Source organism: Pteropus medius, unplaced genomic scaffold, assembly GCF_902729225.1.
Source record: "Pteropus medius unplaced genomic scaffold, Ma_sr-lr_union100, whole genome shotgun sequence".
Lineage (NCBI taxonomy): Eukaryota > Metazoa > Chordata > Mammalia > Chiroptera > Pteropodidae > Pteropus > Pteropus medius.
In genome coordinates, this window is record NW_024352785.1 from 12682752 (window position 1) to 12702427 (window position 19676).

Here is a 19676-nt window from a genome sequence, read left to right on the forward strand (position 1 = left end):
AAGGTCTGAGATATCCCCCGGCATTCCAGTTTAATGGATGCTGTTAAAAGACAGAAGACTCCGGGGCCAGAGACATGGGATAGTTTATCACTAATAGCGAAAGCAGTAGCTAGAACATTAGCATTTTTGCCCTGGGTCCTAAACTATAATTCCCACAAAGTGACAGGGCGAGGGTCAGATGATACCTGCACACAAAGTGATATGCATTATAGGAGAGGAACACTGAGTTAAGGGAACTCAAATCTTTTCTAATGATAGTAAGCTTACCTGCCCTTTGATCTGGAGGGGAAGACTATAGCTATATATATCCTGGAAATAATACTGCAACACAAAGGACAGTCAATGACTCACTCACACAATATGCAGAAAAGACCCAGGAAGAATTATCTCCCAGCAGTCAAGTTAGATCCTTTTTCCATTTATCTCTGAGGTCTTTGTTTTTTCTAATTAGTTTTTATTAGCATTTTATATATGATGGAAATATTAATCTTGTTTTCTCTTTGCCATGAATAGCTTTCATTTTCTGTTTTAGAGATGTACATTTTTAATTCATAGATGTTTAAAATTATATATCATTTAATCTGATCAACTTTTCATTTATGGTTTCTTCTGGCATACTTCTCCCACTCTTTCTCTACCCCTATCTATACATTACCTTTATGTCCTTTCCCAAATTCTGTGTTTCATACCTAAGAGTGAGAGGCTTTAGGTGAGGTGATATTATCTCATTTGAATAATTCACTGCTATTTCTTTGGTTTGATGTTTCTTTTCTCCTTTATCTTTCATTACCTTCCAGGGCTCCTGTCTTCTTCAACATCTCCCTCCCCATTTCTGAACTGCACAAACCTTACAAAGATTGTACCATTCTAGTAAACTAGAGAGACAGGACATGCATTACCATTGATAGCTGGCTTTCTATTGGATGCTCTTGAATTCTTAGAACATAAGCATGTCTCCAAGCTCAAGCTGATGATTATTACACTCCAAATTTAATTGTTGAAATTAAAATATTTATTTGTGAGAATACTATTTATTCTGTACCTTAACAGCCTCATTTCTTGAACTTTTTTGTTTAAAATTTACTGTATGTTTTTTGTTTAGGCAAATAGAAACTGCATAGCAATTGCTTCGAGCCACGATGTTCAAGAACTGGATGTTTCTGGAATTCTGGCTACACAAATCTATACTTGGGTAGATGATGATATAGAAATGGAAAGCAAAGGGTACCTTTATACTTTGTTTTTATTAAGTAACATTGCAATATGAATGATGATATCCATTGAACTATAACTTTCAAAAGATTTTTTAAAGGAATATTCCTCGATTGTAGGCAGAGTAGAAGCCGATATGCTAAAGGGTAAAGAGGGGGTGGCAGGCACTCTAAAGGAAAGGAATTGAGGGTTTAAAGAGAATAAGTGAAGGAATCTGAAATTATTCAAATACGAAGTTATCGTTAGGAGTTAACTGAAAAAACTTAAGAAACATGAAGTCATATGTTACAACTTTTAGGAATAATAGAAGAAATGAAGAACTGATGGATTGCTTTCATTCTAGTTGACATTCCTTTGTAGGTCAGAAGATTTCTTAGTCATACATGCTCGTGATGATTTAATAGCTGTGCAAGGTACAACCCCATATACACATAGCAATCCTGGTACGCCAATCAACATGCCATGGCTTGGTAGTACACAGACTGGCAGAGGAGCATCTGTGGTATGTAGTTAAAAATATTTGTGTATAAATATCTTATTTTTTCCTCTAGCTTAATAGATAAAAGATGATTTAAACAATTTTTTCTAAAAGTTCCCAACTTTTTAGTAAGTTATACTTGCTGGAAGTTGTAAACTTTGATTACGAAGAATAATGTTTTCATTTTAAAAAGATAGAAAATAATTTTAAATAAATAATTTAAATATGTTAACTGCTATATTTTAAGTAATAATTATTTGGAATTTATTGGTCCAAATCAAGCCTTAGCAAGCTATGGTCTGTGGATTAAATTCTGCCCACCACCTGTTTTTGTATAGACAAAATACTAAGAATGGTCTTTACATTTTTCAATGATTGAAAAAGAAATCAAAAGAGGAATGGTATTTTGTGACACATGAAACTTATATGAAACTGAAATTTTAGTATCTATAAATAAAGTTTTATTGGAATATAGCCACAGTCATTTGTTTATATTTTACCTATGAATGCTTTTATGCTACAGTGGCAGAACTGAGTATCTGAGACAGAGGCCATATTCCATAAAGCCCAAATTATTTATTATCTTGTCTTTTACAAAAAAATTTGCTATCCCCTAGTTTAGATAATATCTTTTAATGAATATCAACTAATATGTCCATATTAAGTACGACTTCTTTTAATGCTGAGATAAATGTTTTTTGAACAAATGAAAATAATATACATTGTTTTAAATTTAGGCAAAGTAAAATATGCAGATGATCTGAAACATAATTTTTCTGTAGTAATGGAAGATCTTGAGCCCTGATTACCTAAGATGTAATCGATGTTTATACCTCCATGATATCTCTTTTTTGATACTTTGGATATAGGAATTGATGCATAAAATCGAAGAAACCCAGCACCTGTAATTCTTTCTGTAGCCTTCTAGGTGGTAGGTTTGGGGATTTTTTTGTTTCCTAAGTCCTGTAGAATTCTTTCCTTGGCCAAAAAAAAAAAAAAAAAAAAAAATTGTTTTTCCACTAATCAGTAAGTGTTTAAATAAAGGTTTAATTATCTTTAATAATATCTGATATTTGATATTTAATGCAGTTCCTTTATTGCTCATATAACTATTATTCTTTGTAGCTGTTATAATTACTCCTTATTCTCATTCTTTTCATGCTTGAGATTGCACAAAGGTCAAGTGATTTAACTAGGGTCACAGTCTCAAATTCATGGTAGTTTGTATTAGAGCCCTCTATTCCTCTTAGCTCATTGATTTCAGGGAGGAGTGTTTTAAGATTAAATTGAAGAATTTGAAAACCTATCTAGTAATCACTCAAATGAATGACTTGGTCATTAATATTTAATTTCTTTCCAATTAACAGGTATGTTAAAATTCATTTATAAAACCTATTAATATTATCATCTTTTACAGGGGAACTTAAAGAGAATATACAAAATATATGAAAAGAAATAATAGATATTTTTTCCAACTCCAGTTTCAGAGAATTCAATACAGTTCTTCCTATAACCACTTTCTTTGCTGGTCTCTCAGCTTCCAGGCTTGCTCCCTCTGTTCTGTGCACAGCAACCAGAGTTTCTCTTTTCTGTGGCATCTTCATTCAGATTGCCACTCGCCTGCTTAAAACTTTCAGATTTCCCAGTACAACTTTAAAAAACAAGTCCTTAACATGGCCTCCAAAGCCCTATGTGATTTAACTCCTGCCAGATTTAACTCTGTAGCCTCATCTCCCTTCATTCTACACATGATTCTCTTTGTTCTAGTTACTGTGGCCTTCTTTCTGTCCCTTGACCACATCAAACTCATTGGCATGTTGGAGCTTTTGCCTTGCTTTCTGCTTAAAATGCTCTTTTCTTGTCTTACCATTCAGATCTCAGCTCATATTCCCATAGATTTCCCTCGCTTCCCTAATAAAGGCATCTGCCCTTCCCTACTCTACCCTCAATATCCCTATATCATATTATTCCATTCTGTCATCTTTATAGCCTTTATCAGTTTTAAAATTATATATCCATTATTTAGATAGAATGTAAGCTCTTTTAGAAATTGCTTTATGCCTGCCTTATACACCGGTGATCTCTAACAAGAATGGTGTTTAACAAATTGTAGGTACTCAGAAAATGTGCTTATACTCCAAAGCATTATAAACCAGAATTTATCATTGAATTTATCTTAGAACTAAATTTTCTTCCTATCTAAATCTTAGAAGGACATATTTTTAGTTTGGATCATTGTGATTTGTAAACATAAGTATTGGGATTGCCCCACTCCATCTTCAAGTAAAAGACACTGATGCAATAAGGTAGTTCTTTTTTATATGGACCTTCTCCAATAATGAACGACTTTTCCCCCCTAAAATATTTGACATATGCTTTCAGAAACTTTAAAGCTGTGTTTATTTTTTTTACTCTTAGTTTTCCTTTGATACTTTACTCAAAAAGTATCATTTAGTTAGAAAAAAAAAAGATGAAAGAACAAGAACCTTTAGGCATTTCTTTAAGAGAAACAGGAGATTTAAACATGAAGTTTCCTAAACAAAAGTAACATTCAGCAGATTTTCATTTTTTGTGGAAAAATGATAAAATATTTTCTTAATCTTATTTTATTGAATTATAAATACCAACATAAAAGAATACTTGTTATGACCAACTTCTTTATTGGAATAAAACTGTATCTATACGTATATATTTTTCAGTGTTTCTATCCCTCACCAGTTCTGCTGAATAATCCCTTTTCTCTCTATCAAATCCCCTCTTTACTCACATAGGCTAATTGAACAATTTAAAATCCAAAAGAACAACAATAACAACAAAAAATATACGTGAGACTGATATTACAAACTTAGGATAACATACAACTGCAGTTATGGTACTGTATAAATAGGAAATGTTCTATAAATTAAAATTATCCCTTTAATTTCATGTATTTACTCTTGTTTGACAGGCTACTTAAATCATTCAAAGCATGATTTACAAATGGGTAAATAAACAATTCCAAACTATCAATTAAAAATTTATACAATTTTCTGTTTACCTCTTTTTTTTTTTTTCACATGCTTCTACCTGTCTTTTTAACCTTATACTATTCAGGATTATTCCAATAAATTTAATGGGATCAGAAAAGAATTGGCAAGAAAGGAGGTAAGACTAAATTCTCAAGGTGAATTTGTTCCTAGAGCCTAGTCAATGATGCAGAAAATGTTTGTACACTTAAATGTAAGAGCGCTGAACTATTAAACTTAATTTCTGTTACCATGTTTAGTATTTTTACCACTCATAATGGCAGTTATGAAATCACATAAAAATAAACATTATTTGAATTTCGTGTCACAAGTAAAATTTTTAATACGACTATTGTAACTAGAAGAATGATTTTTCTTTGTTAACAGATGATTAAGAAAGCCATTAATAATGTCAGAAGAATGACTTCTCATCCCACTCTTCCTTACTGTAAGTCAATAATAGCCATTTTTCTAAGGAATTTAAAGAATGCTTTAGTTTAAAACAAAAGATTTAATTTTTTTGTGGAGATGTTTGCTACAAATAAAATCTTCATTTCAAAATTGGATAAAAATAGAAAAAAAAATTCCCTGAATTAATAGAGAAGTCTAACTTAATGTAGTAAATTTTTAGCATTTTGACTACATATTTTAAGTTTGCACATTTTGTTTTTGAACATTTTTGGACTCTTTACACATGCTAAATTGTAATTGATAATTATTGTTTTAATAATAGGGTCACTTCCATCTTTTGTTACATAAACTGGAACCATATCTTGGTCATTTATTGCCTCATTATAATCAGTTTGTCTTTTATCAGACACACTAATAGTAAGTATAGACAACAGTTATTAATAAGTTCTTCTAAGGCAGGATATATTTATTTTCAGTTAATCTTTCTTGGGATCTCAAAGGTTTTTCTTCCTTTTACAAAGAACTTAATTAATGTGGAATTTATTGAAAGTATTGAAGCAGAGAAAAAATTGAGACAGCTTTCAAATTAACTGGTAGGTTGGAATCAATATTCATATTGGTGTGTGAGTATTCCAACTTTTTTTAACATAATTTTTAAGTTGTGCCCTTCATCCAGTTGTCCTACCACGCAGTAACAAAAATAGTACATGTTAATTATTCCTATCTCTCCAATTAAATAACCTATAAAAATTTTACCACCTTTTCTTTGAGAGATACTCTGATAAAATACACTTGACAAAACCAATGTTCTTTTATACTTATTTATTCTAAGTGCTGTAAGTTATCTATTATCAAAGTTGTACACCAGTGTTAAATAAAAGAGTTCAAGAGAATCATACGTTTAAAATGAAAGGAAGAATTTCTGATACTTATACTAGAGGAATAAAATAATATAAAAAATTAGTTCCTTTTCACTACATTGAATGTATTCAACTCTAGAAGTATATTTTCTATCAACAAGTCTAAAGTAAAGTGAGAACTAAAAATCTGTCATGGAGCATAGACTATAGGAGTCAAATGTGTTTTACATACAAAGCTTAAATAATATTACTCCCACAGCAAGAAACATTTAACATTGCTTAAAAATCTATCCTTATTCTATGCAATAGGATTTGGAAGTTTCCTGAAATATTGAAGGGACTTCATTTTTTTCTCAGCCTCATAGCGTGTATCCCAACAGATGACTAGTATTATAGGGAATAGTCTCTACCTCAGTCCCATAAATTTAAATAAAGAGAGCCCTAGCTTCAAAGGCAATTAATGGAGTTATTTTCAGCATTGTTAGGTAACATTAGATCACTTCTGTCTTGGGATAAAGACTCTCACTCTTCAGAGAAGTACTATAATTGCCAGATAAGAAACTTGAAAAATTAAAAGCTAATTAATTAATAAATTTTTTTCAGTTCATGTCATGAACAAGTCCCACCAATGGTAATTTAATTCAACAATAAGCACTTTTTATGTAATAGAAATGGTATGAGACAGGATTTTTTAAAATTTTACCCTGAATTTCAGTTATCTCAAAATAGTTTCTTTCTTACTTTGGAGTAGATCTTTAAAAAAATCTTATTCACTAGAACCCACTACTTTTTGATTTTGACTCTAGGGAAATTTTTAGAAGTTAGGCTAATTGGTTGGATTAAAATAGAAATGGAAGTCTTAAAAGTCCTATTTTTTTAAATAATGAGCATTTAAGGTTTTTACCATTGTAGCTAACCTATTCCTTACTGCTTTGATATAACACTCTTCAGTTACTAATAAGGGATATTTGATCAGACAGCCTGTTTTTTAAAATCTTAGTTTACAAAGGTTTTAAGAGATGATTTCATTTTATATGTCAGCACTTAATAATTAGGGATCATTTTCAAATAAATAAAACCATTATAATATTAGAACACTTTGAGTGGTTTTTAAACACAACTGGCCCAATTTATTTTTTTGAATAAGCTAAGTAAGACTATTGAGGGTGAGAGAAAAGAGCTAAATCCTGTCTCAGGACATTCTGCCCACCCTCCCAACCTCAGGCCAGTGTTAAAACATTTCAGAACAATTGAAGTCCATTTATTTAAATACTTGGTAAGGAATGAGAGAATCTTAACTAATATTTGATTAGTAATGTGCTACATCTTTACATACATTAATAAAATTTCTTACTACCTCTTTGCCTCGTTAATATTAATAATTATACTTAATATAAATTGAGTCCTGTATATTAGGTGTATTTCTGAACAATTTATAGAGATTAACTCATTTACCTTCTCACAACTGTCCAGTTACTTATATATCATTATTCTCCTTTTACAGAAAGGAAATAGGCTCAGGGAGGTTAAATAACTTTACTAGTATCACACAATTAGTAAATGGTAAAGTGAAGAATTAGTAATTATTTGGCTTATTCATATTTTTCAATGAAACATATAACATATTTGAGATATCAGGTCAATCAGAAAAACTATTAGAATTGGTTTTTTTTTCCTTTAGCTTGACATTCAAGGCCTCCTACAATCTTTTTTTAATACAGAGAAAATGTATAAATTTAAACATTAATAGTATGCTGATAAGAACTGGCTCTTTAGTAGTCCCAAGCATTTTTAAGGGCTTATCATAAAAGTTATTTATTAAAGGCTATTAAAACATCATTGAGTTAATTTCAAAAGGAAATAAAATTTATAGAGGTCTGATTTAATTGCTTCTGTTGTTTTGTGTGAGAATATATTCTCAGTCAAAAGTACATCATATAGTTAACTGTGTCTAAGATTAAGAGTATTCAAGTGAAATTTTATACAAAGGTAAATTCATGTAAATTGACTATGAATCATTTCTTAGGTCTTTCTTTCATAAAGGTTTTCACATTGGATTTAAAAACAAATTTTCCAAAGATTCCTTAAATAAATTTGTGGTTTTTGCCTTCTTATAATGCAGATCTGACAGGAGCTCAAGACGGAAGTGTCAGAATGTTTGAATGGGGCCATTCTCAACAAATAACCTGCTTTCGATCTGGTGGCAATTCAAGAGTTACAAGAATGAGATTTAACTACCAGGGAAATAAGGTAGTATATAAAAATGCAAATGGAAAAATGGTTTGTTATGTTGGAAGTTTATAAATGTTACTAATTTGGGTTTCCGTAGAGAACAGCTCAATGAACTAATGGTAAAGTATTAATCTATATGAATTCTTCTTTAAAAAAAATTTATCTGAAAGAATGCTTAAATTCATTTGGTTCCACATTATATATTTATCTATTAAAATTCACTTAAATCATGCTTAAAGACTAAATGATTATAGGACCACCTTATGTTACACATTTTCGATTAAACATTTATACTTTATCCTCTCGAACCTACTCAAAGTATAGTCAAGTACCAAGTAGCAAGTGACATCTGGAAGCTTCTTAGAAATGCAGATTATTGACTGCTCTAGACCTACTGAACCACCATGTGCATTTTAACCAGATACTCTAGTGATTTGTATACACATCAAAGTTTTGAGAAGCACTGCGACAGAATGGCATCAACAAACTATGACCTAGCCACCTGTTTTGTAAAAAATTATACATGGCCAGAAACCCTTACTAATAATTGAAGGAATACACATTAAAATGAACGTTTTTTCTGTAAATTGATAAATATTTAAAATTTTAGTAGTATGTAGTGTTGACTAATGTGGAAGAAAAATGGGTACATAAATTAATATTACCTCAGGGTGTAGTTTTGTCTTCACCTACCAATTTTAAGTGATGCCTTTTGATAAAGCTTTCTCATTTCCAGATATCTATCCTACATAATACTCAAAGGTATATGTTCAAGAATGTTCAAAGCAGTACTTTTTATAGTAGGGAGAATTGGAAAGTTTCAAAAAGTTATAATACAACTATACAGTGTAATTCTATACAGCACAAGAATGAGGTAGATTTATATATACAACTGTGGAAAGGTGGCTATAATAAGCCAAAAATGTAATTGTGGAACCGTGTATTTATTATGATCTCAATTTTAAAAAACCCTGTAAGTGTGAATGTTTGAATATTCATAAAACAAATCGTCAAATTGTTATTTGTTTTGAGATCTGGAAATGGAAAAGGGCAAGAGTCCAAAGTTGGCATTTGTTTTCTATAAGTATGCATTGGTTAATATTCCTAATGTTAGCCCTATTGATCAAATTTCTTTATAATCTAAAGAAAAAAAATATTAGCACTCTTACTCATCCTTCAAGATCTGTATCATATACTCCCTCGCTGGATTATTTGACATCTTTCCAATCAAATTGCCTGGAGTTTCCATAGTGGAGTTCTTTTACTGTGATAATCTTTCTTTCATTTTACTTTCTACTGTTGTTTGCATGTTTTCCTTATTGTATAATTCTGAAAGTCCTTATTTTGTCTTTTTCAAAATGAACAATTTTCTATCTTATGTATGCTAAAACTTTGTTGTATAGCTTAATGTATAAATCCAGTATCCTATTTTTGGAGTACTTATAGAGAATATACAGACTGTGCTGTTGGTTTGTATAATAAAATGAGTGTCTGATGTTTGTTTCCTTTACATCGACCCTGGAAGTTTTCTAAGCAGTAGCTAAATGTTTTTCTGGACAAGATCCATGCATAGAGGAAGTGAAAAGTCAAACAATATATCTATCAAATGTTTACAGATCAAAATATGAGATTCACAGTAAGGGTAGGGGTAAATATGTGCTTTTGTATTAAACATTAAATTTTTTTTTTCTCTAAGTTTGGAATAGCTGATGCCGATGGATATTTAAGTTTGTATCAGACAAACTGGAAATGTTGTCCAGTTACTGGAAGCATGCCTAAGCCATACTTGGTAAGCCAAGAATACCAACTTTAAAATTTTTTGAATTTTTATTTTAAAGACACTAAGAATATATATTTGAGGCCAGAAATATTAAAGCCAAAAAATAAAATCTATCTTGTCCTATGTATTTGATCAGTTTACTATAAGCTCCTATCCTTATATTATGTGCAAATTACCATGTGATTTTTAAAAGCTCTCATAACTTGGAAAATTAACCTGTGTAGAACCAACATGGCACCTCCAGAGAACCATGCAACCTGTGGCTTGCTAAAGCCCTTTCCCAGCCTCACTAAGCTGTAGTCAAGAGACTAGAGATATGGTTACTTTTCTTCAGTTATCCCTTATGAACAAAGTAGGAAACATATCCTACAGCCGGTACTATTACTTTCTTGCCCAAGTCTTAAAAAAATTTTGATATATATCTATTCAAGACCACAAGAGCTCAGTGAACCTTCTATAGCTTCACAGAACACTGAATTTATATTTAATATGTTCTTTAGTGAAGCCCTTTAAAGGATTAAGCAATACCTATCAAGAAAAATTAAGAATATAGATTAAGATTCTGGTAATTCACCCAAGGTTAAATGCTGGAATATAGTACTAATCTAACTGAAAGCAAGCAAGGGAGAGTTGATGAGAGTACCTTGAAAGAATATTTATTTTTTCTTATATTTTCATTAAGCTAACATATTTAAATATAAAGATTTGTGTTCCCTAAGGGATTGCTTTTTTTTTTTTTTTTTAATTTTTAAAGAGATAAATTGGATTAAAAATGTACATTATCGGCTTTGGTGGGCTAAAGTAGATCTTTTTGCTTGTTTGTTGTAACAAGGCCATTACCATCTCCAGTAGTGGTGAGGGGAGGATAGGAAAGTAACTCAAAGGAAAAATCTTTCATGTGATGATTTTGATGATTTTGACATTTTAAAAAGTTATTTTTTTGTTGAAGAGAAACATCTGAACAAACATAACTTGGAAGCCTTTATCATTGACTGAATCTCATAATATTTTAACTTCTTGTTTGGTGAAATATTGAAAAATGTAAATTTTTAAATTTTGTCGACTATTAGTAATATGTTTTTATTCACATATTTGAAAAATTATTTAAAAGTTTAAATATTTTACCTAAGAATCTAAAATTCTAGTTTCTGTCTTCAAAGACAAAATTTTCACAAATATTCTAAGGGAAATATTTAGAGTTTAACCTCCTTTTGTTTTCCTTTGAACTTTTGGTTGAACAAAAGCAAAGGGCCTTGTAAAGAGTCATGACATATGAAGCTTATTTAAATGGTTCAGGAAATGTGTGTTTGTGTATGGAAGTATATGAAAGAAGGAGAGGCAAAACAAATGTGGCAAATATTAAAAATTGTAAATCTAGGTAAAGGATGTGTGACAGTTCTTTGTATTACCATTGAAAGTTTTCTAAAGTTCAGTGAGGGGAAAAAAAAAAACATATACAGAGAGTTTAAGTAAGCCACAAATCACATGATCACTTTTTGATTAATGCATCTACCTGATTATAAAAACATTAATGACATCATTAACATTTGTTGTTTATTACCATTCCAGACTTGGCAGTGTCATAACAAAACAGCCAATGATTTTGTCTTCATTAGTTCCTCCTCTCTGATAGCTACAGCTGGTCTTTCAACTGACAATAGGTAAGAGATTACAACTGGAAGTGTGTATATGTATAGCTGAGCTTTATTTTTAAGTGCTTTATGTCCTTCTGTCTAAAAAATGTTTTTATGATCATGCCTTTAAATACTTTTATTATAAAACTTGTTTCTAGAACATTTTTAGTGTTCTAATTATAAATTTAAGAATATTCTGATACCATTAAAAACAAAATCCATTCCCTTTGTATTTTTAATATTCTAATATTAAGACTTTAGTGTAGGATAAAAGGATTTGATTGTTGGTGAGATTAATTTTTTTCCACATTATTGCCTGTGTGTTAAGAAAACTTGAGCTTGTTGTACACCTTAAGCTAATATAATACTGTGTGTCAATTGTAATTGAAAAATTTTTAAATTATTTTAAAAAAAAGCTTGAGGCAAAAAAAAACTATTGGCCATACTATTTAGTTACTCCTCATTATGGCTCTATTAGATATTATCACTTTCACAAAAAGAAAATAAGAAACTCAGAAAGACTTGTTAGTTGTACAGTAGCTACTAAGTAGCAGCCTGTCCTCATTCCTCCACAAACTTTAAATATGCAAGAAAATGTCTCCTCTTGCCTTCATCTCCATACCCCCAGTTTTGAATTCCCTCATACAGCTGAGTTCTGAGATCAAGGCCAGCTGAGGTTGCTGAGCTTTTATATTTATCTGTGAGGCCTCACTTAGCAGTAGAAATGAAATTGTAAGAATATGGAGTCTTCAGCCCATCTTCCATAGAAATTCTTACTTATCTTGGCGCCTCCTTTGCAGCTCACAGAAAAGATAAAAGCCTTTCTTTTCCATTTGTAGTAGAAATAAATTTTCTTTGTACTCCAGAAAATTCAGTGTATCCTATTTGTGTATGTTAGTCTGTTAGAGAATCAATGAATAGAAAAAGTAGCTTCCATATTCAGGCTTCATAAAGTATTATATGTAAATACATGATAATCTGAAGCTATTCAATTTTATGAGCTAGTAGTTTATGTTTTAATTTTGTGTAAAAATCATAAATATATTGGTTACTTGTATTATTGCTTTTATAAATTTAAGAACTTTCTGTGAGAGCAAGGTTCAAATGTTATGTAAATATTTGAGATATACTTTTTATTCTTTTAACTTTTCGTGTCACTCAGGAAGTAATCTTCTTTCTTTCAGAAACATATGTTTGTGGGATACTCTTGTAGCACCTGCCAATAGTTTAGTTCATGGTAAGTTCTGAAAGCTAAATTTTATAAATTTTGGAAGCCAAGAAATTTATAAACTAAAAATGATTTTTAAATGGATTTTTAATGACATATTTATTAGCCCATGAGGTTTATTTCAACCATGGTGGCAGAGTTTGAAAGTAGAAAAATGCAATATACATAATTAACCCTTCACTGCACTTTGATGAGGGACAGTAGAACATAGATAATATAAAAATCATTTGTTTTACTTTGAATCTGTTAGGCGCAAATCATAATTGTGAACATCAGTTATTGCATGATACAATGTCCCCTCTCACCATTCCTATTTAACTAATATTGTACTGGAAGTCCTAACTAATGCAGTAAGACAAGAAAAGGAAATAAAAGGTGTACAAATTGGAAGAGTAGAAATAAAACCCTCTTTATTCACAGGTGACATGATTATCTATCTAGAAAATCTCAAATAATCAACAAAAAAACTTCCTGGAGCTAATATGCCAATATAGCAAAGTCATAGGATACATGGTCAATATACTAAAGTCAATAGCTTTCCTATATACCAGCAACGAACAATTGGAATTTGAAGTTTAGAAAACATTACCATTTATAATAGCAGCCAAAATAACGAAATATAGAGGCATAAATCTAGCAGAATATGCATAGCATTTGTTGGGGAAAACATCATAAAAGACAAAATAAATCAAAGGTCTAAATAAATGGACACCCACAGATTGGAAGACTTGATATTGTTAAGATGTCAGTTCCTCCCAGCTTTATACAATACAGTACCAATCAAACTCCAGAAAGCCATTTTGAAGATATCAACAGACTGGTTCTAAAGTTTACATAAAGAGGCAGTGGACCTAGAATATTGAATATTGAAGAAAGACACACTTGGAGGACTTACACTACCTGATTTCAGAACTTACTATAAAGCTACAGTAATTAAGGCATTGTGATATTAGCTTAAAAATAGACACAGATCATGGAACAGGATGTAGGCATACTTCAGCGATGTTGTGGGTTCATTTCCATACCACTGCATTAAAGTGAATATTACACTACGGGCATGCTTCATTTTATTGACTTCACTTCATTGTGTGTCACCGCTGTTGCATTTTTTACAAATTTTTTACAAGACCCTTCACCAGCAAAAAGATTACTACTCACTTTATTGTGATACTCACTTTATTGCAGTGGTCTGGAACTGAACCCACAGTATCTCTGAGATATGCCTGTAAAGTGAGTCACACAAATCTTTCAGTTTCCCATTACCTACAAAAGTTATAGTACACTGTAGCCTATTAAGTGTACAATAGAATGTCTAAAGAAATAATGTACATACCTTACTTAAAAATTTTTATTGCTAAAAAATGCTAACCATCATGTGGGTATTCATTCAGCAAGTCATAATCCTTTTGGTGGTGGAGGGTCTTGCCTCATTGTTGGTGGCTGCTGACTTATCAGGGTGGTGGATGCTGAAGGTTGGGGTGGCTATGGCAATTTCTTAAAATAAGACAGCAGTGAAGTTTACTGCATCAATTGACTTCCTTTCATGAACAATTACTCTGTGGCAGGTGATGCTGTTTGATATTATTTTACTCTCAGTAGAACTTCTTTTAGAATTGGAGTCAATCCTCTTAAAACCTGCTGCTGCTTTATATCATGTCCTAAATCCTTCTGTTTATATAACGCTGTTTATATAATGTCTTAAATCCTTCATTGTCATTTCAATAATCTTCACAGCACCTTCCCCAGGTATGATTACATCTCAAGAGACCACTCTTTGCTCATCATAAGAGAAGCAACTCCTCATTTGTTCATGTTTTATATGAGATTACAACAATTCAGCCATAACTCCAGCTCCACTTCTAATTCTAGTTCTCTTGCTATTTCTACCACATCTGTAGTCACTTCCTCCACTGAAGTCTTGAATCCCCTCAAAGTCATCCAGGAGGTCGGGAATCAACATTTTCTAAACTCTTGTTAATGTTGGTATTTTGACTTTTTCCCACGAATCACAAATGTTCTTAATGATGTCTAAAATGGTGAACCCTTTTCAGAAGTTTTCAACTTACTAGGCCCAAATTTATCAGAAGAACCACTATCTATGGCATCTGTAGCCTTAAGAAATGTATTTCTTAAAAAATAAGACTTGAAAGTCAAAACTACTCCTTGATTCATGTCTGCAGAATGGATGTTGTGTTAGCAGGCATGAAAATGTTAATCTTGTTGTACATCTCCATCAGAGCTCTTGGATGACCACATATATTGTCAATGAGCAGTAGTAATATTTTATTTTATTTTTATTTGTTTGTTATTTTATTATTATTATTTTTTTAGCGCCTACAGCACCTGGTCTTCCTAGGTGGTCTCCCATCCAAGTACTAACCAGGCCCAACCCTGTTTAGCTTCCGAGATCAAACGAGATCGAGCGTGTTCAGGGTGGCATGGCCATAGACAAAGCAGTAATATTTTAAAAGGAATCTTCTTTTCTGTGCAGTAGCTCTCAACAGTGGGCTTAAAATATTTAGTAAACCGTGTTGTATGCTATCATTCAGGCTTTGTCATTCTTTAATGTAGAGCATAGGCAGAGTCAATTTAGCATAATTCTTAAGGGCCCTAGGATTTTTGGAGTGCTTATAAGTGAGCGTAGGCTTCAACTTAAAGTCACCAGCTGTATCGGCCCCTAACAAGAGAGTCAGATTGTCCTTTAAAGCTTTGAAGCTAGGCATTGACTTCTCTCTAGCTATGGAAGTCCTAGATGGCATTTTCCTCCAATATAAGGCTGTTTTGTCTACATTGAAAAGCTGTCATTTCCTTATTTTAGCTAGTTCTGGATAACTAGCTTCATCAGCACTTCTTGCTTTACCTTGCACTTTTTTGTTATGGACAGCTTCTTTCCTTAAACCTCATGAACCAACCTCTGCCAGCTTCCAGCTTTTCTTCTGCAGCTTCCTCACCTCTATCAGCCTTTATAGAATTGAAGAGAGTTAAGGCCTTGCCTGTGGGTTAGTCTTCAGTTTAAGGGAATGTTGTGGCTGGTTTGAGCTTCTACCCACTGAAACTTTTTCCGTATTAGCAAAAAGGCTGTTTCACTTTCTTATCATTCATGTGTTCCCTAGAGTAAAACTTTTCTTTCAAGAACTTTCCCTTTGCATTCATAACGTGGCTGTTTGGTGCAAGAGGCCTATCTTTCAATCTATTTCAGCTTTTGACATGCCTTCCTCACTAAGCTTAATCGTTTCTAGCTTTTGATTTAAAGTGAGAGATGTACACCTCTTCCTTTCACTTGAACAGTTAGAGGCCATTGTAAGGTTATTAACTGTCCTAATTTCAATATTGTTGTATCTCAGGGAATAAGGAGGCCCAAGGAGAGGGGAAGAACAGGGAAACGGCAGGCCAGTAGAACAGTAGGAACATACACATTTATCTATTAAGTTAACTGTCTTATTTGAGCACAGTTCATAGCACCCCATAATAATTACAATAGTAACATCAAATATCACTGATCATAGAATACATAACAGATGTAATAATGAAAAAGTTTTAAAATTTCAAGAATTACCAAAATGTGACATAGAGACATGAAGTGAGCAAGTGCTGTTGGAAAAATGACAGCAATAGACATGCTCGATACAAGGTTGCCACACACCTTCCTTTGTAAAAAGAACACAGTATCCATGAAGTTCAATAAAGTGAAGCAGAATACAGCAATTTATGCCTGTAGAGAGCCCAGTAATAGACCCACACATATATATTGGACTAAAAATAAAGATACAAAGAAAATTCAATGTAAACAATTGTTGAAAATAATAATTGGATGCTGATATGAAGAAAAATGAACCTAAGTACAAACCTCACCCCTTTCACAAAAAATAACCGAAAATGGATAGTAGACCTACATGTAAATACAGAACTACAAATCTTCTAGAATAAAGTGTAGGAGAAAATCTAGGTGACCTTGGGTTTGGTGATGGTTTTTTATATACAACACCAAAAGCATAACCTATGAAAAAAATAGTATATTCAAGATTTAAAAAAAATTATCCCCTTCTTAATATCTGAATGGCAAATAAGCATATAAAATGTTCAACATCAGTAGCCATCAGGGACATGCAAACTAAATTCACCATAAGATACTACTCTGTACACTGAACTGGCCAAAATTAAAGATTGTAGGATACCAAAACTAAGTATTTATGAGGATGTGAAAAAATTGGAACACTCACGATTTGCTGATAGAAGTATAAAATGATAAAACTGCTTTAGAAAACTGCTTGGCAGTTTCTGATAGTTAAATATGCACCTGGTATGACCCAGCAGTATATATTCTTACATATATACCCAAGAGAAATGAAAATACACATGCACAAAAAGACTTGTATAGGAATGTTCTTAAACAGCTTTATAATAGCCAAAACTGGAAACAACACAAATGTCCGGCAGGAAACTGCGATACATTTATGGAATAGAATACTGTTCAGCAATAAAATCATGACCTACTGATAGATGAGACAACATAGATTAACTTCTTAAACATGTTGCAGGAAAAGAAGCTAGGCAAAAAAGAGTATATACTATAAAATTTCATTTTTTTGAAGTCCAGGCAGAACTAATCAGATAGAAATCGGAGTAGTGATTATCTTTGTGAGAGAGGAGGATTGACTACAAAGAGGCATGAGGGAACTCTGGGATGATGAAACCATTTTGTGTTGATATAAGTGTCCATCTTTCAAAGCTCATCAAGGATGTATACTTAAAATTTCTGCATTTTACTCTATATGAGTTTTATCTCAAAGTACTGGTAAAATTTTTAAAATTCCTCTCCATAATTAGATTTATTTAGATTCCTACAGTAATCATAATTAAGTGTTATTGAATACTTACTATATGCCAGGTACTGTGTATACTATGACTGTATTAACTAATCTTCACACAAACCTATTAAGCAGGTGGTGTTATCTCTTTTACAAACGATGAAACTGAGACTTAGGTTAAGTAATTCACCTAAGGTATACATTTAAACCCAGGCAAAAACCTGGTATTCTAACTCCTGAATCTTCACTTTTCATCATTATGCCATATTGTCTTTGAGCTATAAACAGATTTTTTTTTTTTGTCCCTTTGTTAGGCTAGATTTTTTAAATAAAAATATTATAATTTTATATTTTTGATATTTATATTACCATGTCTTCAAGTTCATTACTGTTTTAATCTCTTGATCTGATCCAGTTTTTCATTCAAACATTGTAGGTTTTTATCTCTAGACTTTTGACTAGAGTCTTTGATTATATCTTTCATGTCCCTGTTTAATGTGTCAGTCTTTTGTCCAGCTTCTTGAACATATGGAATACAGTTATGACGACTTTTAATTTCCTTATCTACTAATTCTGTCTTCTGTCATTTCTGGGTTAGTTTCAATTGGATTTTCTTCTCCTTAAGGGTTGTATTTTCTGGCTTCTTTGCACGCCTGGTAATTTTTTATTAGATGCCAGACATTATAAATTTTACTTTATTAGGTGCTAATTATTTTTGTATTCCATACATATTTTTGAGCTTTGTTCTGGGAATAATTTACTTGTAAACAGATTAGAGGACTCTGTTAAATAGGACCAAAGCAGCATTTGGTATGGGGCTAATTTTGCCCTACTATTGAGATAAAAACCCTTCTAAGTACTTTATCCTGTGCCTGGTAAATTATGAGATTTTCTCCTATGGCTGTTGAGAACAGGAACTGAGTTCAGTTGGTTTCCCTTCCCTTGTGCCATGACCAGAAAACACTCTACAGGCAATAAGTTGGGTAGTTGTATGACTCACTCAGTTTGTTTCCCATCTCTTAGAAATCATTTTTCTTCATTGCGTGATGCCCAATGTCGCAAACCATTGTTTCCTACATATCATTTAATTTTTTTAATTGTTTCAGGCAGAAAGGTAAATCTCTTCTAACATTCAACCTTGGTCAAAAGCCAGAAGTCTGTTTCTTATACTATTAAGTCTGTTTCTTATACTATTTCTTACACTCTTTTTACTTTTTTTTTTTTAACTTTCAGCTTTTATTTGCCATGATAGTGGAGCCACTGTTTTAGCATATGCTCCAAAACATCAGTTACTAATATCATGTGGCAGAAAAGGGTTTACCTGTATATTTGACCTTCAGCAACGACAACAGAGACAGCTTTTCCAGAGCCATGATTCTCCTGTTAAAGCCATTGCTATTGATCCAACTGAAGAGTACTTTGTTACAGGATCTGCCGAAGGCAACATAAAGGTAAATATAGTTATGCCACAGTATCTATAGAATGAAAATAAATCTTCAGAAAACTTAGGTCTGTAGTCATACTGATGATATCAGTCTACTTAAATAATAGAAATTTTAACTCCTTTGTAGTCCATGATGTTAATTGCTAGTTAATAAATCTTATAATGAATGAAATATTATTAAACTTGAAAATTATCTATTTTTCAATTGTTTTCAAATATGCTTAATTTAATGCATGCAAAAGAACTGGATTTTCCATGGATATAAATATATTTCAGACATTAGAATTAGTCTTGACTGCATGTTGAGAATTACTGATTCAGTTTCCAGTGCCATGAAATATACTGCCATATTTCTTTATGACCATTTTCTCAGTGCTTGAATTAAGAATTCTGAAAGCACCTGGATAAGCCCTGCCTATAACAGTATTTCTCAAACTCCACTGTGTTTAAAACTTATAGGTTGTTTAAAATGTTAAGTAGCTTGTCAGAAATGTTAAGCAGCTTATTAAAAATGTACCCCGCTCCAAAAATACTGTTGCTAGGTCCCACCCCAAAAAATAGTAAGTCCAGGGTTCAGGACTGTG

The 19676-nt window shown here is 32.0% G+C and overlaps 1 protein-coding gene and 1 non-coding gene across 7 annotated transcripts in view; one reads left to right on the top strand and one right to left on the bottom strand.

Annotated features, from left to right (window-relative positions):
• The window catches only part of DMXL1 (Dmx like 1), a 126409-nt gene that overhangs the window by 98204 nt on the left and 8529 nt on the right, over window positions 1-19676 (top strand). For 2 of the 6 annotated variants that reach the window (XM_039848516.1, XM_039848517.1), the window contains 8 exons: window positions 1103-1224; window positions 1573-1714; window positions 5083-5143; window positions 8089-8216; window positions 9895-9987; window positions 11548-11639; window positions 12797-12849; window positions 18882-19099. In XM_039848516.1, the coding sequence (XP_039704450.1) occupies window positions 1103-1224; window positions 1573-1714; window positions 5083-5143; window positions 8089-8216; window positions 9895-9987; window positions 11548-11639; window positions 12797-12849; window positions 18882-19099 (909 nt within the window). Of the gene's footprint in view, window positions 1-1102; window positions 1225-1572; window positions 1715-4783; window positions 4835-5082; window positions 5144-8088; window positions 8217-9894; window positions 9988-11547; window positions 11640-12796; window positions 12850-18881; window positions 19204-19676 lie in introns of those variants that run through there. The other 4 variants (XM_039848512.1, XM_039848514.1, XM_039848513.1 and 1 more) reach the window with 4 other exon arrangements.
• LOC120591049 (5S ribosomal RNA) lies at window positions 15172-15290 on the bottom strand. Its single transcript, XR_005649822.1, has one exon. It is a non-coding gene; the product is annotated as a 5S ribosomal RNA (ribosomal RNA).